Raw genomic sequence first — 21418 nt, forward strand, 5'->3', positions numbered from 1 at the left:
CTGCATGATCAAGATATGTGACACCTTATAAAGAGAAAGGAACCTGTGAAGGTCTAGATGTAATTCACACTGGGATCAACAGAGGGCGCTGCCTTCTTTCTAACCACATGACAACAACAACTGAAGATAAATAAACACTTTGTAGCGCAGCGCTACCCACAATCACAACAGTGTTTTTTTTGTGTGTGTCTAAACCATAATCGGCTATTTGCTAAACAAATATTAGTATGTTGTTAAAGCTTAAAAGTAGTAGCAGCACCACATGCAGATTTTGACAAGTTAATGAAGGTGAAGATGGTTATTGATTTTTATTTTATTTTATTTTTTTACCTTAACCACTTTTACCCGATCTATCAGTTCTCGTTGATCGATGCCTTAACCATAATAGCGCCAGAAACTCTTAAAACTCTCAAAAGTGCATAAGTCCGGGAACTCCTTCAAAGACTGAGTCTCCATCTGTGGAGTCAGACACAAGACAAGACAAGAGCTCCCTCTTTCGCGAATTTATGTTTGTCGTACCGTGTCCAATTGATAGAACCGGCTGAGACTGTCGATTTTTCCCAGGACAAAAAGAAATTGAGTTTCATTTAAAACCCCATGATGTCTGGAGGACTCGCATACAGAGGGAAGTTACCATTTTCATCAAATATAAAATTATAAATCCAAAAAGTATATACAAAAGTAAAAATTACATTTTTGAAATATATTAAAATAGACAAGTTATTTTAAATTGTAATAATATTTCACAATATTTTTGTTAAAATACATCCTCGGTGAACATGAGAGACTTTTTATAGTTTTTTTACTGACACCAAACTGTGTACTACATATGAGTTTTATTTTTTATTACATTTTCAAAGCCAGTATAATAAAATATTTTTCCTACAGTTCCTCTACATAATTTGAGAGTGTTGTCAGTTAGCCTAACATTATAGTGTAGCAACTTAAAGTCTACACATGACATTTCTCACTAGTGATGAGACAGTGCTGTTTAGAGACGCAAAGAGGTAATAATAATAATAATAATATATTTATTTTGTATAGCGCCTTTAAAAGTAGCTTTCTCAAAGCACTTTACATACAAGCATAACAGCAAATGAATAAACACAATGTAAGTACAAGAAAATAAACGCATAAAATCAAGTTCATGTAAAAGCAATCCTGAAATAAAATGTTTTAAGAAGAGATTTAAAAGTCACTAATGAATTTGCTTCCCTGATGTCAGCCGGGAGAGAATTCCAGAGCTTAGGAGCATAGACAGAGAATGCTCGGTCACCCTACGTATGAAGCCGTGTCTTCGGAACAACCAAAAGACCACTCTGAGAGGAGCGCAGATTGCGACATGGTGTGTAGGGGATTAATAAATCAGTCAAATACTCAGGTGCCAGATTGTGCAGAGATTTATAGGCCAACATAAGGATTTTAAAATCAATACGGTACCTAACAGGTAGCCAGTGCAGGGACTCCAAGACCGGAGTTATATGGTCCCTGGTCTTGACCCCAGATAGTACTCTAGCAGCTGAATTTTGAAGATATTGCAATTTATCCAGTGATGATTTAGATACCCCAGCTAGAAGACCATTGCAGTAGTCAATGCGCGAAAAGACAAAAGAGTTAATCAACTTCTCAGCTACCGAAAAGGATAACATAGGACGTAGCCGGGCTATATTTCTGAGGTGATAAAATGATGTCTTAACTGTATTCTGGACAAAAGGCTCAAATGACAGTGTGGCGTCAAATATGACACCTAAATTTTTTAATTTGGACTTAAACTCCAGTGCAACGCCATCAACAGACAGAGTAGGAGACCCAACCTTTCGCAGTTGATGTGGAGATCCAAGGAGCATGACTTCTGTTTTTGAGCCGTTTAGAGACAGAAAATTATTGGACATCCAAATATTTATCTCAGCAATACAGTTAGAAAGATGCCCAACGTTCACTTGCTGACCCGGTCTAGTATGGATATAAATCCATACTAAGATCCATACAATTAGGTATCCTAATTCACACAAACTCTCTCTTTCTCTCTGTCTCTCTTGTCTCTTTCTAATAACTTAATTAATAACTGCATTAGAATGCTAGCAATGGCTCAGGCCTCCATTACCAACTTTAAAATTATGTTTTGGAACTAGCAAAAGAGGCATTGGATGAAATGCGGAAGAAATAATACTACCCACAATACATTACAATTACATTTAGTCATTTAGCAGATGCTTTTATCCAAAGCGACTTACAAATATGGACAATGGAAGCAATCAAAATCAACAAAAGAGCAATGATACACAAGTGCTTTAACAAGTCTCAGTTAGCTTAACGCAGTACACATAGCAAGGGCTTTTAAATAATAAAATAAAAAGAGAACAGATAGAATAGAAAAAGAATAGAGCAGGCTAGTGTTTTTTTTAAAGAATAGAATTAGAATAGTGAGTGCTAAAGTTAGAGGGTCAAATAAAGATGGAAGAGATGTCTTGAAGACTGAGTTGGATTGATTTGGGCAGGTGGGAAAATTTAATTTAAAAGTCTGTAAAAGTGACTTTGTGTTTGAGCTTTGTGTGACGTGTATTCTTTTCGGTTCATTAAAAATTCATCTTGCTGACACATTCTGGATTAATTGTAAAGGTTTGATAGAACTGGCTGGAAGACCTGCAAAGAGGGCATTGCAATAGTCCAGCATGGACAGAACAAGAGCTTGAACAAGGAGTTGTGCAGCATGTTCCAAAAGAAAGGGCCTGATCTTCTTGATGTTGAATAAAGCAAATCTGCAGGATCGGACAGTTTTAGCAATGTGGTCTGAGAAAGTCACCTGATCATCAATCATAATTCCAAGGTTTCTGGCTGTTTTTATGGTTGATATGCCTAATTAGACAGAGAAGAGAAGTGGTCCAAGAACTGAGCCCTGAGGTACCCCAGTAGTTAGATGCTGCGACTTGGACACCTCACCTCTCCAAGATATTTTGAAAGACCTATCTGATAGGTAAGACTCAAACTACCGAAGTGTGGTTCCCGAGATGCCCTTTGCCAGTAGGGTTGATAGGAGGATCTGGTGGTTAACTGTGTCAGAAGCAGCGGACAGATCAAGCAGGATAAGTACTGAAAATTTGGAATCCACTCTTGCCAGTTATAGCAGTCTTGGTTGAATGTCCACTTCTGAAGCCAGATTGGTTGCTGTCAAGGAGGTTGTTCTGTGTGAGAAATGCAGAGACTTGGTTGAACACAGCTCGTTGAAGTGTTTTTGCAATGAAAGGAAGAAGGGAAGCTGGTCTATAGTTCTCTAAAAGAGATGGGTTGAGGGTGGGTTTCTTAAGTAGTGGAGTTATATGAACCTGTCTAAATGTTTAGGGGGAAAAACACCAGTGTGGAGGGATATGTTAATGATGTGAGTGAGTGCAGGTACAACTGTAGGAGAAATGGTTTGAAGGAGATGAGATGAAATAGGATCAAGTGGGCAAGTAGTAGGATGATTAGAAAGGATGAGTTTGGATACTTCTGCCTCAGAGAGTGAAGAGAAGGATGTGAATGAGTGTATGTTTGCTGGTGATATGAGCTTGACTGATTGTGGTCTGGAAAATTGTGCACTGATGTTTTTCATTTTATTAATGAAAAACATGGCAAAGTCATCAGTACTTAGAGTTGATGCAGAAGGAGGACAAAGGAGCGAGGAAAATGTTTTAAAAAGCATACCATAATTTTGTTATGGTAGTATGTCCTTTTAGCAGTGGAGACATTAGCAGAGAAGGAAGAGAGGAGTGACTGTTACACATTAAGGTCAGTAGTATTTTTAGATTTGCGCCACATCCTTTCAGCAGCTCTAAGCTTAGAACGATGTTGGCGTAGAACATCAGATAACCAAGAGGCAGAAGGGGTGGTACGGGCTGGTCTGGAAGACAAGGGGCAAACGGTGTCTAAACAAGATGTAAGAGTGGAGCAGAAAGCACTGTTAGCATCAATAGAGATTCCCTTTAAATATATCATCTGATCGATGTCTTGAGGTGTGGTTACCGTAATATAAGTCGAATAATTGACTACAGACCATTTAATTATTTTGTTATGAAACGGATATTCCTTGTCCTTTATTCTGATTGGTTGAGCGGCGTTCGAAGCTGTTGTAATTTACACTACAAACTACTGATCTTTTGTTGATTTTGATTGCTTCTATTGTCCACATTTGTAAGTCACTTTGGATAAAAGTGTCTACGCCTAATGTTAATATATTCTCTATAAGTGCTACAAACATACACCTTTGTTTACTTCTGTGTGTTGTTCGGCAACACTTTGAAACTACCTTGTTTGGTGGAAGAATACTGCTTTTATTTATATCAGTACACTTATTTGCTCTGTTTTATTCTGTGAAACCTTACTACGCAGATGGAATAACCGTTTTATAAAAGCAACAAGCCCCGTGAAACCATGGTTTACAGTGAATTAATAATAGCTAAGGGGGTAACAGCTAACAATAATGTTAGTTGTTAGAAATTCACTGTAAACCACTGCTTCTTGAGGCTTATTGCTTTACTATGATAACAGTTCTATTAGCAATTTTGGGATTTATATATATATATATATATATATATATATATATATATATATATATATATATATATATGGATAGATAGACTCCTTTACCATTGTGAAAACAGTAATCAGTGACTGTTTTAAAATTTGTGTACTATTTATGTATTTTATGTAGTTTTATTAATATTTTGAAGTCGCTTATTAGTTGTATATTTTATTTTGGCATTTTTTATTGTGTTTTTGCTTTTAATATTTTTAAATAATTGTAATTTATTTTTAGTTTAGTAGTACTAATTTTAGTATTTCAGTACTTTAAAAACTTTTTTGAAGGTAGTTGCCATGGCTTTAGTTCATATCAACATTAGAACTTGTTCTTACACTATTTATTAACACATATGCAGGGAGGGAATGGCAATCCACAGAGACATTGTTCATTTCCATCCCAGACAGCAGGCAGCAATTAAATATGCCACTTCTGCTCCACTAATTCATTCACTTTGAAATTCTACTGCCCAGCAGAGTGCATCTTTTTCTGTTAAAGGGCCACATTGTTTGTGCAGGACTTTGGCCTCATTAGCAGGAGTAGATGGGGGAGGGGAAACTGGCCAAAGAGACATTGTGTCTTTCTGTCCATAATGATGTGACACAGTCAATTTGGAGATGCTTATGTTGATTGGGGGTACCAGCAAAACATGTGGCATTTTCTTCTTCTTATGTGTCCTTCAAAATGTCATTATACATGCATGCATGTGTCTCACCTAGGTCTTCTCTGCCAAAATGGACCATGTATTTCAAGATGAGTCTCACAGTTAAACAATTCTGTCTTACTTTTTCTTGTGAATATTTTGCCAGACAATTTCAACTTTGCAATTTCACCAAAGTATGGAAAACTTGTTGCCTTCTGTTCTTCTTGGGATTCCCTAATTCCCGTTCCCGGGATGAAGGCGCAGTGGCGTCGACTACGTGAGTATTAAGAACTGAGAGAGCCTCCGGGCTCACGTAGCCTGGGCTGAAGGCTTATCAGAGGCTAAGCCAGAGGGGGAAAAAAACAGTAAAGCTAGTCTCCAACGACCAGAGGTACAGGCACAAGGCCATCTGTCCATTCTCTGAATACAACTGACAACAAAGGAGGGCAACTCCGCACTCAGGGAATCATACACACTCTGAAGCCTCAAACGTTAACTCATCCTGGACTGACCAAGCAAGAAGAGTTGGAGAAGAATTTAAGTGGCCTCTTTCACGCTGTCTCAACCTCCATCACTTCTCAGGTCAGTTTGCTAACTTCAACCCAAAGCTGCTCGTCACGCTCAGGGACTTCCAAAGCACAGGAACAAATAGGCGTATTAATGCTTTTCTGGCAGCAACAGTGCTCTTGTTTTATCTTTGACAAAACTGTTATATCTTTCAAATACATTATGCATATTATGTGACTGTATACATACTATATGACACTTTATATCCTTGCTTATACTTTTACATATAATAATGCAGTATAACATTATATCTAAACAAATATAATGCATAGCTAAATTATGTTAATAATAATAAATTATATATATATATATATATAGAAATATAATGTATAAATTATATTCATGTTTATCCATATCAAAGTCATATTCTAGTTCTGACGCTACATAGAGTAACACTTGTTTAAGTTGTTTATACATTTTGATTTAATTATAATAATGCAATATAACTAAATCTCAGCAAATATAATTTATAAAGGTATATAGGTATTTCTATACACATACCTATCTATAAATAAACAAAATAAATATAAACTATGTTGAGGTTAATACATATAAATGTCATGTTTAAAAAATAATGCTCTAGGTTTGGGCAGTAATATTACATATTATTATTGAATGGACCTATTTAATTATATACTTTCTGTAATATATACAGATTTGTTATTGTTGTTATTATTATTATTATTATTAAATTTAGTTTGAATAGTTAATTGCAGTGTATTGAATTCACAGTAGTGAGGACCAAGTCTTGGCCATTAGGATTATGCATTTAAAAAAGAGTGATCATTTCTGAACTCTAATCTGACACACCATTTACATGCCGCATCAACATTTCAACGGCAGTCGCATAAATTATTGATTCCTGATTCATAAACACATTTGACATTTGAAAAACTTAGTGTGTGATATCTATATTCGGGCTTATTAGTGCTGTGTTATATGATGGCAGAATGCTTTCAGATGCCTGTTGACAAGCTTTGGAAGGACAGAAATGGGTCAAATGGGTTTTAGCATTAGCCAAACAAATCCAGGCCTACAGGATTAGACAGGATGGCAGCAGTGTGTTTGATGCATTTACCTGATGAAACAACACTGAACTAATAGCCACACAAAAGAACAGGCTTTTTACACCATTTGTTATTATTTCATATTAAGAATGCTGAATCCATAACTCATTGTTTAACTTCTGCATAAGGAGTCTTGTTGATGATTAAAATTGAATTCTGTCTTTGAGAATGATTTAACAAATAACCCTTTTACTGGCTTCGATGTTAAACAGAAGCAAAAAAAAAAAACGAATTATATATAGATAGATAGATAGATATTTAACATTTGTTTCTCTTCTAGTCTATTTAAGGGGTTCACATCTCTTTAACAAGTTCCTCTGCTGCTGGAGTGTCATGGAAAGAGGGACCACATTTCATTTAACAGCTAATGTAAGTCTGAAAACATTTCAAAAGCAGTCGTTTTCAAAGAGACCTAACAAATGAAAGCACTGGGACTCAATTAGAAAAGATGTATTCGTGTTCTCACTTAAATAAAGAAAATGCATTCATTTATTGCTCGTAGCTGCAGGGCCTCATTAGAGGAATATGAGGAATGGATAAGGCATTATTAAAAGGAAATTTAAGACAATCTCCTAACTCTCCCTCTGATCTAGCACTGCCTCATTTTTTAGTTTCGCTCATGAATGTGCTCTGTGATCTCATCTGGCTTAGAATCGATTTAGATGGCGATAAGCTCGGTTTTAAAGTGAGGAATGTGGGAACAGATCACTCTCTGATAAATTAATGGGCCTTGTTGGACATGGACACACAAACGTCACTTGATCCAAAGGCCTGGAAAGACACAAGTGGCTCTTTTTGAGTCTTATCAAACACGGTCACACCATTTCTATCAAAGCAGAGCCATTAGAGAGGTTAGAGACAGGACCCCGCTCACCCGCTTGGAGGGAAATAACGCCCAACTTAATGTCAGAGCACAGCAACAGGTATCAGCAGATAAACAGATTGAACACATTTATGGCTAAAAATGGTAATAGCAAGGAATTAAGAGGTTGGCAAGACTGAAATGTTTTCTCTCTGAAATTCATCTTATATCTCTCCTGACTGAACTGGTAAATTTGTCTGCTTGTGTGCACAGAGACAGTCTGTTTGAAGCATCTAGACCCAAGAGAAGAATGAATATGAATGAGAAGGAGGGAGGAGTATGTGAGGGGGGGCTAAATGTCACCCTCACCATCCGCCTGCTAATGCATGGCAAGGTAAGACACATCCGGATCCTCACAGAGCTGAGCTTGTTTTGTTCTCAGCCTTGTTTTGCAAGTGCATCCAGTGAAGCGATGAAACCAGTACTCGAGAAAGATTTATGAGTAGTGATCATTTTAGATTATAGATTGTCAGTATAATTGATTATAAAATGTTGTCTTTTAGAAAACATCATCAGAAATAGTACTGATAGCATATATAGTAGTCTGGGTCTGAAATAATGTCACAGTCTTTCTGGTTATGGTATCTATAGCTACACTACACAAATGTTTGGAATAATTACTTTTTTATGTTTTTGAAAGAAGTGCTCACCATGGCTGCATTTATGCGATCAAAAATACAATAAAAACAGTGATATTGTGAAATATTATTAGCATTGAAATGAACTGTGTTATATTTGAATATATTTCAAAATATAATTTATTCTTGTGATGCAAAGGTGAATTTTCAGCATCATTACTTCAGTCCTTAGTGTCACATGATCCTTAGGAATCATTTTAAAATGCTGATTTGGTCCTCATGAAACATTTCTTATTGTCATTGTTGAAAACAGTTGTGCTGCTTTATATTTTTGTGCAAAGCATAACAAAGTACCATTCAGTATTTGGGGCTTATAAAAGGGGTTGCACATATGTGCACTTTCCTGTACTTACAGTACAGTGGACATACATAAGAAAGTAGATTCAGGGTTAGTATATAATTATTACCCAGTTTTTCTAATAACTATAACACGTACATAGCATGCACATATGGAACAGGACTGTAAAATAACATGAAGTAAAGTAAACAAATAGATATTATTACTTTTATTCAGAAAAGACACATTAATTTGATTAAATATGACAATAAAGACATTTACAATGTTACAAAAGATTGCTATTTAAAAAAAAAATTCAAATTCAAATACATTTCTAATCATGAAATAATCCTGAAGAAATGTATTAGTTTTCTTTGAAAATATTAAGCAGCAAAACTGTTTTCATTGTAATAAGAACATATTGACAGCCACGCTTCTTGTCACTTTATGCTGTCAGTAATATATCTAATTTTGTCATCTAAAAGAAAACACTGATTTTGTCTCTTTTATGTGTTTCTAGGAAGTTGGAAGTATCATTGGGAAGGTAAAATATTTAGTATTATCCTGATAATTGCATTATTGAATTTAGCATAACAGTCTTTATTCTTTGGCGTTCCTAAGCACTTCTTACTGTCTTTAAAACTGACTTACAATCTAATTATAATGTACACTTTTTGATATAACTATGATTTTCCTCTTGTTTTGATTTAGAAAGGAGAGACTGTCAAAAAAATGAGAGAGGAAGTAAGTGCAACACTGTTCTTCATGATCAAATGGGACTTTAATTTAATTATGAATATCAAAAGCTTATTATATATTTCACATAGTAAGGTTTTTAACTTTTTTTTATGAACTACGGACCGTTGCCTTGATATTATATGCAGTGCATATTATTAATTCTGACAAGCTTTGTAAAGATGAAACTCATTTGGGGGGCCACATGTATATCAAAAACTAGACAGCAGAAAACAGCCTGGAATCATTTTCAGTTTGAGCAAAATCATCTTATTTTCTGCATGATCAGTTCAGTGGTATTTAACTGGCAGAGGGTGCAAATGTAAGCCTAGAGGAGAGACTGATCAATTAAACGTAATGCAGCACAAAAACTCTGCTCTTCTCTGTGGATTTAGAGTGGAGCCCGCATTAACATATCCGACGGTTCCAGTCCAGAGCGCATTGTCACCATTACTGGATCGTCTGAAGTCATCTTCAAAGCCTTCGCCATGATCGCAGAGAAATTTGAGGAGGTGGGTAGGAATTCCCAGTAATAAGCGATTCATGTTATGGATGATTTGATGCATTTTAGTACACTACAAAAATATTAATGTGGATTTACATGGCAACTATTTGCCATGCTTTCACATTAATTTGACGATTTAGTACTGAATACAGTGAATCCACAGTGAACAGGAGCAGGAAATGGGTGATATAAAAGTAGTATGCTATTGAATCACAATGGTCTGTGTCTGCATTACAGTGATCTTGTATATTTAGACGTTAACTGTAATAGTGTGACGACCACAGTAATATGCCTGCATTGCATCCATAAATTATGTGGTTGCATTTGTTTACTGTTCGATATATTATGTTGTTGTTGCTTGTTTTTTATTTATTTATCTATAACATTTTAATTATGTTTATTTTTAAGATTATACTTTTTAACTATTAGAGATAATGGGTTTTATATGCAGAGAGATCATACTAAGCATACTAATACTTAAAAGACAACAACAACTAATATCACCACGATAGTATTGATAAACCCTCCTTCCTTAACTGTTCATTAATATTTCTATTAGTTACAATATTGATATGTAAAGTGAAGTATGAGGAATTATTCAATCACTTGCTTTATTTTCTCCATGTTGCACAGTGAAAAAAATTACAAACTGTGTTCTGTAAAACAACACCATAACACTTTTTCTCCCGTATAAACTTGTTTTTATAAAAAAAATGACACATTGCTTTGACACAAGCTGAAGTGAGCTTCTTTCTGATGCATATGCATCTCTTTCAGGATATCCTGACATCCATGATCAACAGCACCGTGATGAGCAGGCCTCCTGTGACACTGCGTCTCGTCTTCCCCGCCAGTCAGTGCGGTTCTCTCATTGGCAAAGGAGGCTCCAAGATCAAAGAGATCAGAGAGGTAGATGTTCTAGGTAGAAGTTTAATTGTTGGCAGATGCGCAGGGTTTGTAATGCAGGTCACAGCGGCCCCCGGATGATGCACGGAATGATCCGTTAAACAATTAGTTTCCGTTGCCTCAGCGGCAGGCAGAAACACTTCACATCAGCATGACTGATCGTCCTCATCAAGTTAGATCTTTTTATTCCTGAGCACAGGGGGCCGCTCGATTCATGCTAAATCCACACGTTATGAGACGGCTGCAACCCTGAGCTGTAATTTCCTTAACTCTTGAACTCACTCACTTTTCCTCAAACTCATCTATTCATGGCTTCCGTTGATGGAAAACACTGCAATTCATCTCAAAAGTGAAACCATTCGTTTTCATTTAGCTGTTGAAATTGACACGAGGACAGTGACGTTTGCTGGAAGGCTTTGTTTTTTATGTGGCTGGTGGATCACATTGAATAAATATAGCTGTCCTCGGCGCTGAGGGCTGTGAGGGGTGAACGGGCTGCTTTTATTCCCAGTTGCTATGAATGTCTAGGACAGGACGGCCCACCAAGGCCTAAATAGACTAATATTTATATACAGCATCCAAATAGCTTGACCTAAATAACTGGCCAGATGAGAACAATGTCAGTTCTGGACATGAGAATAGTAATGCTGTAATACCAAAAGGGACTGTATGGCACACTTTGTTTGCTATTCACTTGGAAAGAAATCAGAATTTGTAATCTTACAAACTCCTCAGTGCTGAAATTTCGATCAGTTATCAATAATCTAGTTATTTTTTAATTAGAGCTTGTATTGCAGTTGTGTTAATATGTGTGATACGGACATTATAAGTTAAAATGCTATTTATTAAACAAAATGTGCAGTTCAAACATGAATAAGTTTCTCTCTGAAGAACTGTTCACTGAAATATGCTTCTGGCATCCAAAAAACAAAAAAACAAAAAAAAAAACCTGAACCTTTAATTTTAAGAATGTAGGTAAGATTATGAAATATAACTTTTATAAATATAATAAATATAACTGATTTTACATTTTATGTGCGCACATTTATTTAATTGGTGAGTAGCTCTTTAATAAGCAGGATAATCTACAGTCATCCGCTCATTATTGCAAAATAAATCCAGGCAGACAGGGTGACCAGGAATGCGGATGTGGAGTGACCTTCTCCTTTTAAATGTCACTACTGAAAGAAATATGAAAGATGTCATTTGTGGCTTTTCTAATCATCCCGTCCAGCATGTGTTGACTTGAAGTGTTGCTGTGTGTCAGAGCACAGGTGCCCAGGTCCAGGTGGCAGGAGATCTACTGCCTGACTCGACTGAGAGAGCTGTGACCATCTCCGGCACCCCTCACGCCATCACACAATGTGTGAAACACATCTGCACCGTCATGCTGGAGGTCTGTGACAGAGCGTCTGCTTTTAACTTGAAAATCGGTGCGATTATGCACGATTTCCCTTATGCCTAAAATGTTATTTGAAGTGGGGAATACTTTTCAGGTCTATTTCACCTTCACACTCAATTTGTGTGCACTTTCAGCGCATGGACTACATGTTAAATGTTCTTGTTTGCTTCATTAGTAACCAGCATCCGACCTTGGCTGCCTTTGTTTTGCAGGATTTTCCCTGGCCCGCATTAACTTTGGGCTTTGAACAGTAAAATCCAGTGAGGCTTAACAGAGTTCTAGACGCATACTGCCTAAACGCCTTTGCTTTTGTCCTGACTGTGCTTGTCTCCCTCATTTAGTCGCCACCTAAAGGAGCCACTATACCGTACCGACCCAAACCCACCGCCGGCGCCAGCCACACAGTGTTGTCACAACCTCATGCTGCATCAGTGAGTACTCCATCTATCTCTTAATGTAGAAACCATACAATCGAAACATCCCTTCATGAGCATTAACGATTCCATAGTTCCCCGCAGTCCCAGTGGGACGCTCAGAGTGTGGATATTTACACTAATGATTAGACCGAGATCAGCTGGTGGAATAAATCTCACCCGTAATCAGTAATACAGTCACCAATGGGGCCACTGGACCATGCCAATGCATGCGGATCAGACCAGCTTTGAATCACTAATTCAGATCTGTAGGTGTTTGAATTGGAAAGATTGTAACTAATCATAAATACAGCTGTATAAAGCTGGACTAAACAATTTGTATATCAGTATTCCATTCTATTCGGTTGTTCATATCTGGTGAAATACTTTCTCATAAGGGTGTGTTAGCTAAGTTTTGAGCCTTTATTTTTGACTTCTGCTTCTGTTGCTCATTTGACTGATCATGATGACATTTAGTTTGACAGAGGTGAGTCCATATACTGAAAAATCATGACAACTGGTCTCTGGAAGATTAAAATGCTAAGAAACAGTTTAGTTCCGTGTTTGTTGCCATGTTTGACGATAGCATGGGATGTTCATGTGATGTTCATGTGATGCCCCCTTGTGGTTACATTAAGAAGAGCTTAACATATTTCAGTCATAATTCCACCTGGCAGTATTCATTATGTTAATAACAAAGTAGTCTCAAGTAGACAGATTTTGACTTGTGATGTAAAGTCTGGTCCACTTTGCAGCTCATTCTGGTAAAGAGCCACTTACCAATGGTTTAACATGAACAAAGCGGCCAACCACTGTTTGTTTTGTTTTATGTATTATCTAGGGGACACATGATCCTTCAGACTACTATTGACTGTCAACTAATAACTAATTCAAAATATGACACAGAAATCTCGCCAAATACAGAAATCTGATGACTAATTATTTCACACAGCAAAATAGTTTTGCTTGAGGAACAACTGCTAGAAGATTTGAAGCCACTAACCATTTCTTCTTCAAAAGTGTTTATATTATCAATCTGGTACACTATTTTATATGATACAATCCTGTTAACCCCAATTGATTTGCACTGCATTTGAACTGCTTTGAGCTTACAATTTTCATAAAGGCTTTCTAGGTTTTTATGAAATATGCATTAAATGGACTGTGGGTGGTCCATGGGTGTGCCATATCATTAAGACTAATGACGAAGCAGCAAATAGGCAGCTGTTATCTGTACTAACCTAAACGTGTTATCTGTTCCACAGGCATTTGCTATTCAAGGACAGTTTGCCATTCCAACCCAAGACGTGAGTGTCTGTCACACAGGCTGATCAGTATCATTCACAGCACACTACAGTCCCCCGGCCACATCCCACCCCTTACACAACCACAGTTCTCCCACTGCATTCCTAACACACACCGATATCTCTGATATGGTCCCTGCCTACGACCGCTTCTTTAATATCTAATATCACTAACACTTGTTAGTCCGTAGTTATTTAATATCCCTGGTTCAGACACAAGTAAACAATATTCGTTAACTGAACCATTCACATATCAATGCTATGAATGTAAAGGTTTAAAGGCAGCACTGTATTGACAGATCCCTAAATATTACGGTTAGGTTTTTTTGAAATCTAAAACCTATGTAGTAAACTTCTGAAATTAATAACACCATACAGACTACATTCTGTGGAAGCCAGAATAACAAATCCAAGTGATTGTGGGATAAAGTTGAAGTAGATAACATTTGTCAAATACTGTATATACATACATACATATAAAATTGAGATTGCGAGTCAATGCAAGATAAACAGAGAAGTCGCAGGTATGGAAAACAAGTTGCAATTGTGAGATATTTAGTCCCACTGCAAGATAAAGTCTCAATTTGACATATAAAGTAAAATTGCAGTTGCAGGATTTAAAGCTGATGTGAAATATACTGTAAAGCTGAAAAATAAAGCCACAATTGTGATATATAGCCAAATTGTGGGATTTGGTCACATTATGACATTATGACACATTCAAATCAACACGAGATATCACAGGTATGAAAAACTGTTGCAATTGCGAGATTTAAAGTCAATGCAAAACATACAGTAAAGTCATAGTTATGTAAAACAAAGTTTCACTAGCGAGATTTAAGGTCACAATGAAGTCACAGGTATAAAATATATAAGTGATGGAAGGTTAAGTATTAAAATGACAATCAAATGTGATGATGTAATCATACTATTTGCATACTATACCAATTTTGTTGTGCTCGGTCTTCTTTCTTACACACATCAGTTTTCATTCTGAGCTGTGATTGGTCTTGCATATAACACACATAACACTGCATTGTCACATAGTGTACAGACAGCTGGCAGAAAAACAAGACGTGTGTCGTGACAACTGCTTCATTTCACATACAAACACACCTCAAACTTGTACACCATTCTTTTCCCGCCTCTCAAGCAATTAAATTCCCTTAAGGAAATGCAAATCTAGTTTTTCGATCACTTTATTTGGGAGAAGTGGACGGTAAGTCCGAAGGGGGACCTGATAACTAATCAAATTCTGAGACTTGATATGGGTGCCGTTCTGTCTGTAGATGTGAGTGTCCTCTGAAATAACTCCATTTTGATTGGCTAGTTCTAACCTCCTTCCTGCCCCCGCAGTTGACCAAGCTTCACCAGTTGGCTATGCAGCATATCCCCTTTACCTCCCTTGGGCAGAGCAACCCCACCTTCCCTGGTACGTACCCAGAGCTCCCCAGGGAAGTCTGTCTCTCCCTTTGTCTGTCTCTCTGCCTGTCTTTCTCTCGATCTGTCTCTTTCCCTCTCCACTCTTTCATCTGTCGTGTCTGACCACCTCTGTCTCATGCGCTCACCACCGCATGTTCTACTTTTCACTTCTGAGGAAAATGAGGGCGAAGCCATTTTTGTGGTAAGGTAATAAATATCATAACACTGCCAACATAATGCTGCACATGCCGTGCCATGATACGACCACAAACCGGTCCGGATAGCTCCAGATAGTCTGCGTTCGGATGCCGGCCGCTGACGGCTCCTTTGAGATGTTGTAGAAATCTCCAAATGTGTGATGTCACCATAACAACAGCATCATGACGGCTATTTGATGCATATGTGTCACCCCTTTCTCTCCTTATATGTGAAGTCGTCACGAAGGCTTTCATTCATTTAATATTCTTCCCCCTCTCATATCCTCCACAAAACCCCTAACCTGTTCAAACCGGCAGCGTTTTCCTAAGCAAACCTGAAGCCCACTCTCACAGCAGCCCACATTTATCATGACAAACAGATTCCGTGCATTGCAAGTGCCAGCCCATAATTATTACCATGGAAATAGGGAGTTGAAGAAAGACAGCCTCTCCAAAGACGTTGCCGATAATGTGTGCTATTTGGAAATGCATTTATGGGTGTTTTTGGGTCTCAGGCAGCCATGTATTAAATAGGAATTCATTCATGACTCACCCGCTGTAGCAGCCGTAATGCTTTCAAACACTGTGTAATTTTAATGTGATACTTTTCGATTTAATTCGAGCAGTCTCAGCGGCAGTGTAGCAATGTCAAAAAGTTGTTGTCTTTTTTCAGCTGTCAAGTTGTGCTTACCTTCCCATTTACCTGTTTAGGTCTGGAGGCATCCTTTGCGACCACTTCTCACGAGCTGAGCATACCTAATGATGTAAGTTACGGTATATTAATTGTCCTACACATAAAATAATACAGTTAACTTGAGGCTAAATATTTGTGGCAGTTCGTGTTAAATTAGATGCTGTTACTGCTGTGTACACTGTCCCCAAAAAGTATATGGACATGTAAGGTCACGTTTAAACTGTATGAATGTCATTACATTAGAGCAAGTGAAAATTTATAATAAGTTAGAATGACATATTTTTAAGGGTACACTATTCTTCAAAAGGATGGCATTGAATATATTTTTCAAGTCTTATGTTCACCAAGGCTGCATTTATCTGATATTTGTACAATTTTAAATAACTGTTTATAATATATTTAAAAATATAATTTATTCCAGTGATGCGAAGCTGAATTTTCAGCATCATTAGTCCAGTTTTCAGTGTCACATGATCCTTCAGAAATCATTCTGATATGTTGATTTGCTGCTCAAGAAACCTTTCTTGTTATTATCTGTGTTGAAAACAGTTGTGCTGCGTGATGAATAGAAAGTCTAAAAGAATTGCATTTATTTGAAATAGACATTTTTGTAACAATGTACAGTATACGTCTATACTGTCACTTTTGTCAATTTAATGCATGTTAAATGATGTTTATTTAATTCCATTTCATACAATGTTTTTAAACCAATATTTTTATTTTATTGTACTAGAATATTCAATTTGAAATGTTTTTGCTTGTCACATCATACTTTGAAATGCATGCCAATTGGCTTGATATTTAGTATTTATTCCAATGACATTCATACAGTCGTAGGTGTATCTTTTAGTAATTCAAGTTTTTATGATTTGCCATAATTACACTGACACATTATTACACTGATCATGGATTAAAGTAATCTGTTATTCAGCACTCACTTGTAGAATCTATTTAGTAAAATTCCAGGCATGCCATACAGTAGAGAACAGCAGCTTCCATGTCCTAGAGGTTCACTCTCAGCCTCCTTAGACTTTTAATGTCCAGATGTTGTTTGCCCCTCACCCGTCTGTCTCTCAGCTCATAGGCTGCATCATTGGCAGACAGGGCAGTAAGATCAATGAGATTCGCCAGATGTCTGGTGCCCAGATCAAAATAGCCGGGGCCACAGACGGTTCGGCAGTGCGCCACGTCACCATCACAGGCTCCCCAGCCAACATCAGCGTGGCGCAGTACCTCATCAGTGCGAGGTAAGACCTTCCCGCTCACATTTTGAAGCAAAGTTTAGCCAAAAATGAAATTCTGTCATCATTTACTGAATCTCATGTTATTCCAAACCCGTATGATGTTTTTTTCTGTGGAAATTAAAGGGAGAATTTTAGAAGAATGTTCATGCAGCGCTTTTCCATACAATTCCATACTGTTCATAATGGTCACATGAGTCAAACTCCAAAAGAGACAATTTATAAAAGCAGTATAAAACTAGCCCATATGCACTACAGTACTGTACAGTAATATATAAACAATATATACAAAATTACTGTTTTAACTATTTGTGTTCAAATAAATTTCTGTTCAAGTAATCAACTTTTGTTAATAATAGACCAAAATTGAAAACATCTTTCAATTTAATTCTTTCCCATTATAGTTTTCAAAACAAATAAAGTGGATTTCAACTTATAACATCACTTTCTGGCGTTCTGACCAAAGCATTAATATACGATTAATGATTGAATATACATCAAACCCATTTTGGATTTAAGAGCTATATTTGATCTATTTCTGTTTTGGAATATTGTGCATGTTGGGTAAGAGCAGCCAGCACATTCAAAAAATATTCCTTCTTACACAGAAAAAAGAAAGTCATGAGCGAATAAACATGTTGACAAAACTTTCATTTTTGGATGAACCATCCACAATCTGTTTTATGTAATGGTGTAATACGTAGGAATTAGACAGCAGTCATATAGTCTGTCTCATCTCACCCATTAGGCACTGCTTTATTAATTCTCATCCAGGCATGTTAAACCCTTATTATTATTCCTTCTTGTAACACATAACATTCCCTAAATTGATTATTCTTTTCTCTATTTCTCTCGCCCCCTCCCATGTCACTCTCTCTCCTCTTGTGTGCCGCTGTAACCCCTCTATTAACCCCACACTTGTCCTCACAACCCCTCCTGGTTTGCGTGCATCTGAATGTGTGTTTGCAGTTTAGAGATGGCTAAACTGAGCATCCAGGCAGCGTCGTCCTCCTCTTCCAGCACACCTATCGACCTCGGCCTGGGCTTCTCCCAGTCCACCCCCTCCACCTCTTCCATGACCGTCCTGGCTGCTCCCCCCTCTGCTATTAATGTCCACTCCCCCTCGTCCATCCCCAGCGCCCACTATGCATTGCCTGTTTCCAGCCTGCTTGGCATGAAAACCGTCCCCCTGCTGGCAATGCACACAGCCACCTCTGCAGGCTTTCCGGCTGGCTTCACACCCTACACCACAAAGATCCCCACCTCGTCCAGCATCAAAAAATCAGAGCGGCAGAAGTTTGCCCCGTACTGAGCGGCCGTGGTCTTTAAACTCATCAGTTATGTTGTATTTGTTTATTATTCATTCAAGAGTATTAGGTAGATTGAATGTGGCCCCCCGCTCCACCCCTATTTTGGTAATGTTTCTGTGCAATATTTCACAAGCAAGGAATTGTGAGTGCATGACAAGATTAATCACTCCTTAGATTGTCTTCCATTTTGTGTGGCGTTTCATTTGGAAGTGTTTGAGATATCCATCCCATATAATTTATCTGACACTGAACCTGTGTGTGTTTTTTTTTTAAGAAAAGCCAAAGCCAGCACGAACTTGATTTATTGGTACTATGCAGCTCACAGTGTTGTGTGTGTGTTTTATAAATCTTGGAGTGATCTTTAATGTGCTGATTAGAATGGCTGTCATCTTTGTTATTGTATCACAGTTCAATATAAAAAGTCATTTAAAAGAGAGTGTGATGCTCTGCCTCTCATACTGATGTAGTTATTCAGATTTTGACCTACTTTAATAATATAACATCATATCAGAATCATTTTTATTAATGCTGCAGAGACACAAAGGCACAGAGCTGGGGACCACCAGGAAAATTGTCCTGGGCCCGGTGATAAGGGGTCCTTCTAAGGCCCTTTTAATGGATGGATGCCATGGATAACATGACAATCACTTTGAGAGTGACCCTCATACAAAAATATATGTAGTAGCTCAATATTATGATGTATTAAAACCTATTTATTCTGTGTGAAAAAGAAAAAAGAAGTGTGATAATATACTATTTCCAAAATTAAATAATTGGCTTTTATATTATCACTGTTAACAGCAAGACTATCTGGAAATATTTACTTTATATTAGGATCATACTGAATCTTTTTTTAAACTACTCTAGTATCGTTAGATGTATAAGGTATATATATACCTGACAAACAATTTCACAATCAATATTGTTATAACTCCAAATAAAAATATTTGTATAACATCATAAGTTAATGTCATTCAAAAATTGGGGGTCAGTCATTTTTTTTTTTTTTTGCAACAATGCATTAAATTGATCAAAAGTGACAGAAAAGAGATTTATATTGTCACAATAGATTCTATTTCGAATAAATACTGTTCTTTTGAACTTTCTGTTCATGAAAGAATACTGAAAAACTGTTTAATTTATTTTTAAAATGCAGTCCAACTGTTCTCAATATTGATAATAGTAGGATCATGAGACACTGAATACAAAATACTGGTTTAAAAATATTTAATTAGAAAACATTTTTTTTAATACATTATAAAACTATTTTGCAATACAACAACTGTAAAGATTTGGCAAGCATAGAAGTAAAAAATGCATACAAGAAAAAAAAAAATTCTGTCTAATTTCCTCATTTACAGCCTGTGGGGGTCCCAGGACACCCGCCTGAAAAGCTTTAGTAGAAACAACACTTTGTGTTTTTAAAATGTTATTTTGTTCTCTCAGCTAAGATATCTGATGACACTATGAAACTGTGACACAGTAGACCCATGCTTCTCATGCCCAGCAGGGCTAAGTATCAGAAATATAACTGCTTTAAACAATAACTTGATCTGTTCTTCTGTATCTGATTGTTTGTTTTCCTCCTAGGCTGTCCTCAGTGATAGCAAGTCTGAGGCCACTGTAGTGCAACATTAACAGCTTTTATCATTAATCTGTGATTGGATTACCCTAAAGCCACAGTGGACTCTTATGGACACAAGAACTCCTGGCTACATCATGAAAATGGTTTTCCAACTTGAAAACCATACTGTATATTAAATAGATGCGCTGTAACTGTAGTTTTTTAAATGTGTCAGCCATTCAGTGTGTTTGTTTTTAGATCACCTTTTGAAATTCTGTACACATTTTGCAGTTAATGTATGACAAATCAATAAATGTCGAATTTAAAAGAGTTTTTTTTGTTTATTAAACAACAGCTTTTTATTAGTACACAGACTTTCTAGTTCAATCTTACATATAAAGTTGATGTCCGGATACTGACATGCTCAGTATTTATAAATGCATTGCATTTATAAACCTTTAATGAAATTAAACATTCACTGTTTCATTTCATTTCAGTGCCTGACCTGTTGTGATTGAAGTTAAAAGGTAAAAAGCAAAGAGTTTTCATGCAGCGCCAGATGCATATCTGGCTCTTTGAGTCTTTCAATAATACATGCAGTGCTTAAAACAGGGTTATTTTGGTTAACGTAAGCTGGTCTCTAAGAACCAGAAAGCACACCAGGGAAAGCAGATTTCATTTCTATTTGTTGTAGAGAGCTTATTTTGTCCTTCTTATTCATCATTTGTTTCTGATGGACGTTTGCTGTTTTGTAAGTGTCATCAGTACGTCACTAGTTTACTGGAGAACACACACAGTGAATGACTGAATGCTATTCATCTCAGTCAGACACAAACATAACATTCCCATGGGATCTGTGGATACTGCTCTAACAAACAGTGCCTCAAAGCCACTCATTTTCATGCATTCTGCATCCACATTCATATAAAACTGCATGTTTTCTCATGACTCGTCATGTGTGCTAATAATTTCCCCATAGACTTATGAATGCATTAGGACAAAAACTTTACCCTGATCATGGATGTTTCACGACAGCCTACTTTCTAGGGTCCTCTGACTCCCCTAGACAGAAAGAAAGAAAGAAAGAGAAAGGCCTCCATGAATATTTATAGTTTG

General features: G+C 36.9%; 1 protein-coding gene across 3 annotated transcripts; it reads left to right on the plus strand.

The window, feature by feature from the left end:
* The first annotated feature begins 5313 nt into the window (after positions 1 to 5313).
* Positions 5314 to 20632, plus strand: LOC128026423 (poly(rC)-binding protein 3-like). 3 transcript variants are annotated; one of them, XM_052613553.1, is made up of 14 exons: positions 5314 to 5780; positions 7113 to 7201; positions 7908 to 8028; positions 9130 to 9153; positions 9321 to 9353; positions 9740 to 9856; positions 10627 to 10758; positions 12023 to 12151; positions 12499 to 12588; positions 13836 to 13877; positions 15231 to 15306; positions 16205 to 16257; positions 17265 to 17434; positions 20329 to 20632. In XM_052613553.1, exons 3-14 carry the CDS (start codon positions 7945 to 7947, stop codon positions 20363 to 20365), a joined length of 987 nt encoding a protein of 328 aa, XP_052469513.1. In that variant the 5' UTR covers positions 5314 to 5780; positions 7113 to 7201; positions 7908 to 7944; the 3' UTR covers positions 20366 to 20632. The 3 variants fall into 3 exon arrangements, with proteins under 3 accessions (XP_052469513.1, XP_052469511.1, XP_052469510.1); XM_052613550.1 differs by having other exon boundaries at positions 5326 to 5780; positions 18398 to 20632; XM_052613551.1 differs by lacking the exon at positions 7113 to 7201 and having other exon boundaries at positions 5323 to 5780; positions 18398 to 20632.
* Positions 20633 to 21418: the final 786 nt, after the last annotated feature.

This window comes from Carassius gibelio, chromosome A13 (genome assembly GCF_023724105.1).
Source record: "Carassius gibelio isolate Cgi1373 ecotype wild population from Czech Republic chromosome A13, carGib1.2-hapl.c, whole genome shotgun sequence".
Classification (NCBI taxonomy): Eukaryota; Metazoa; Chordata; class Actinopteri; order Cypriniformes; family Cyprinidae; genus Carassius; species Carassius gibelio.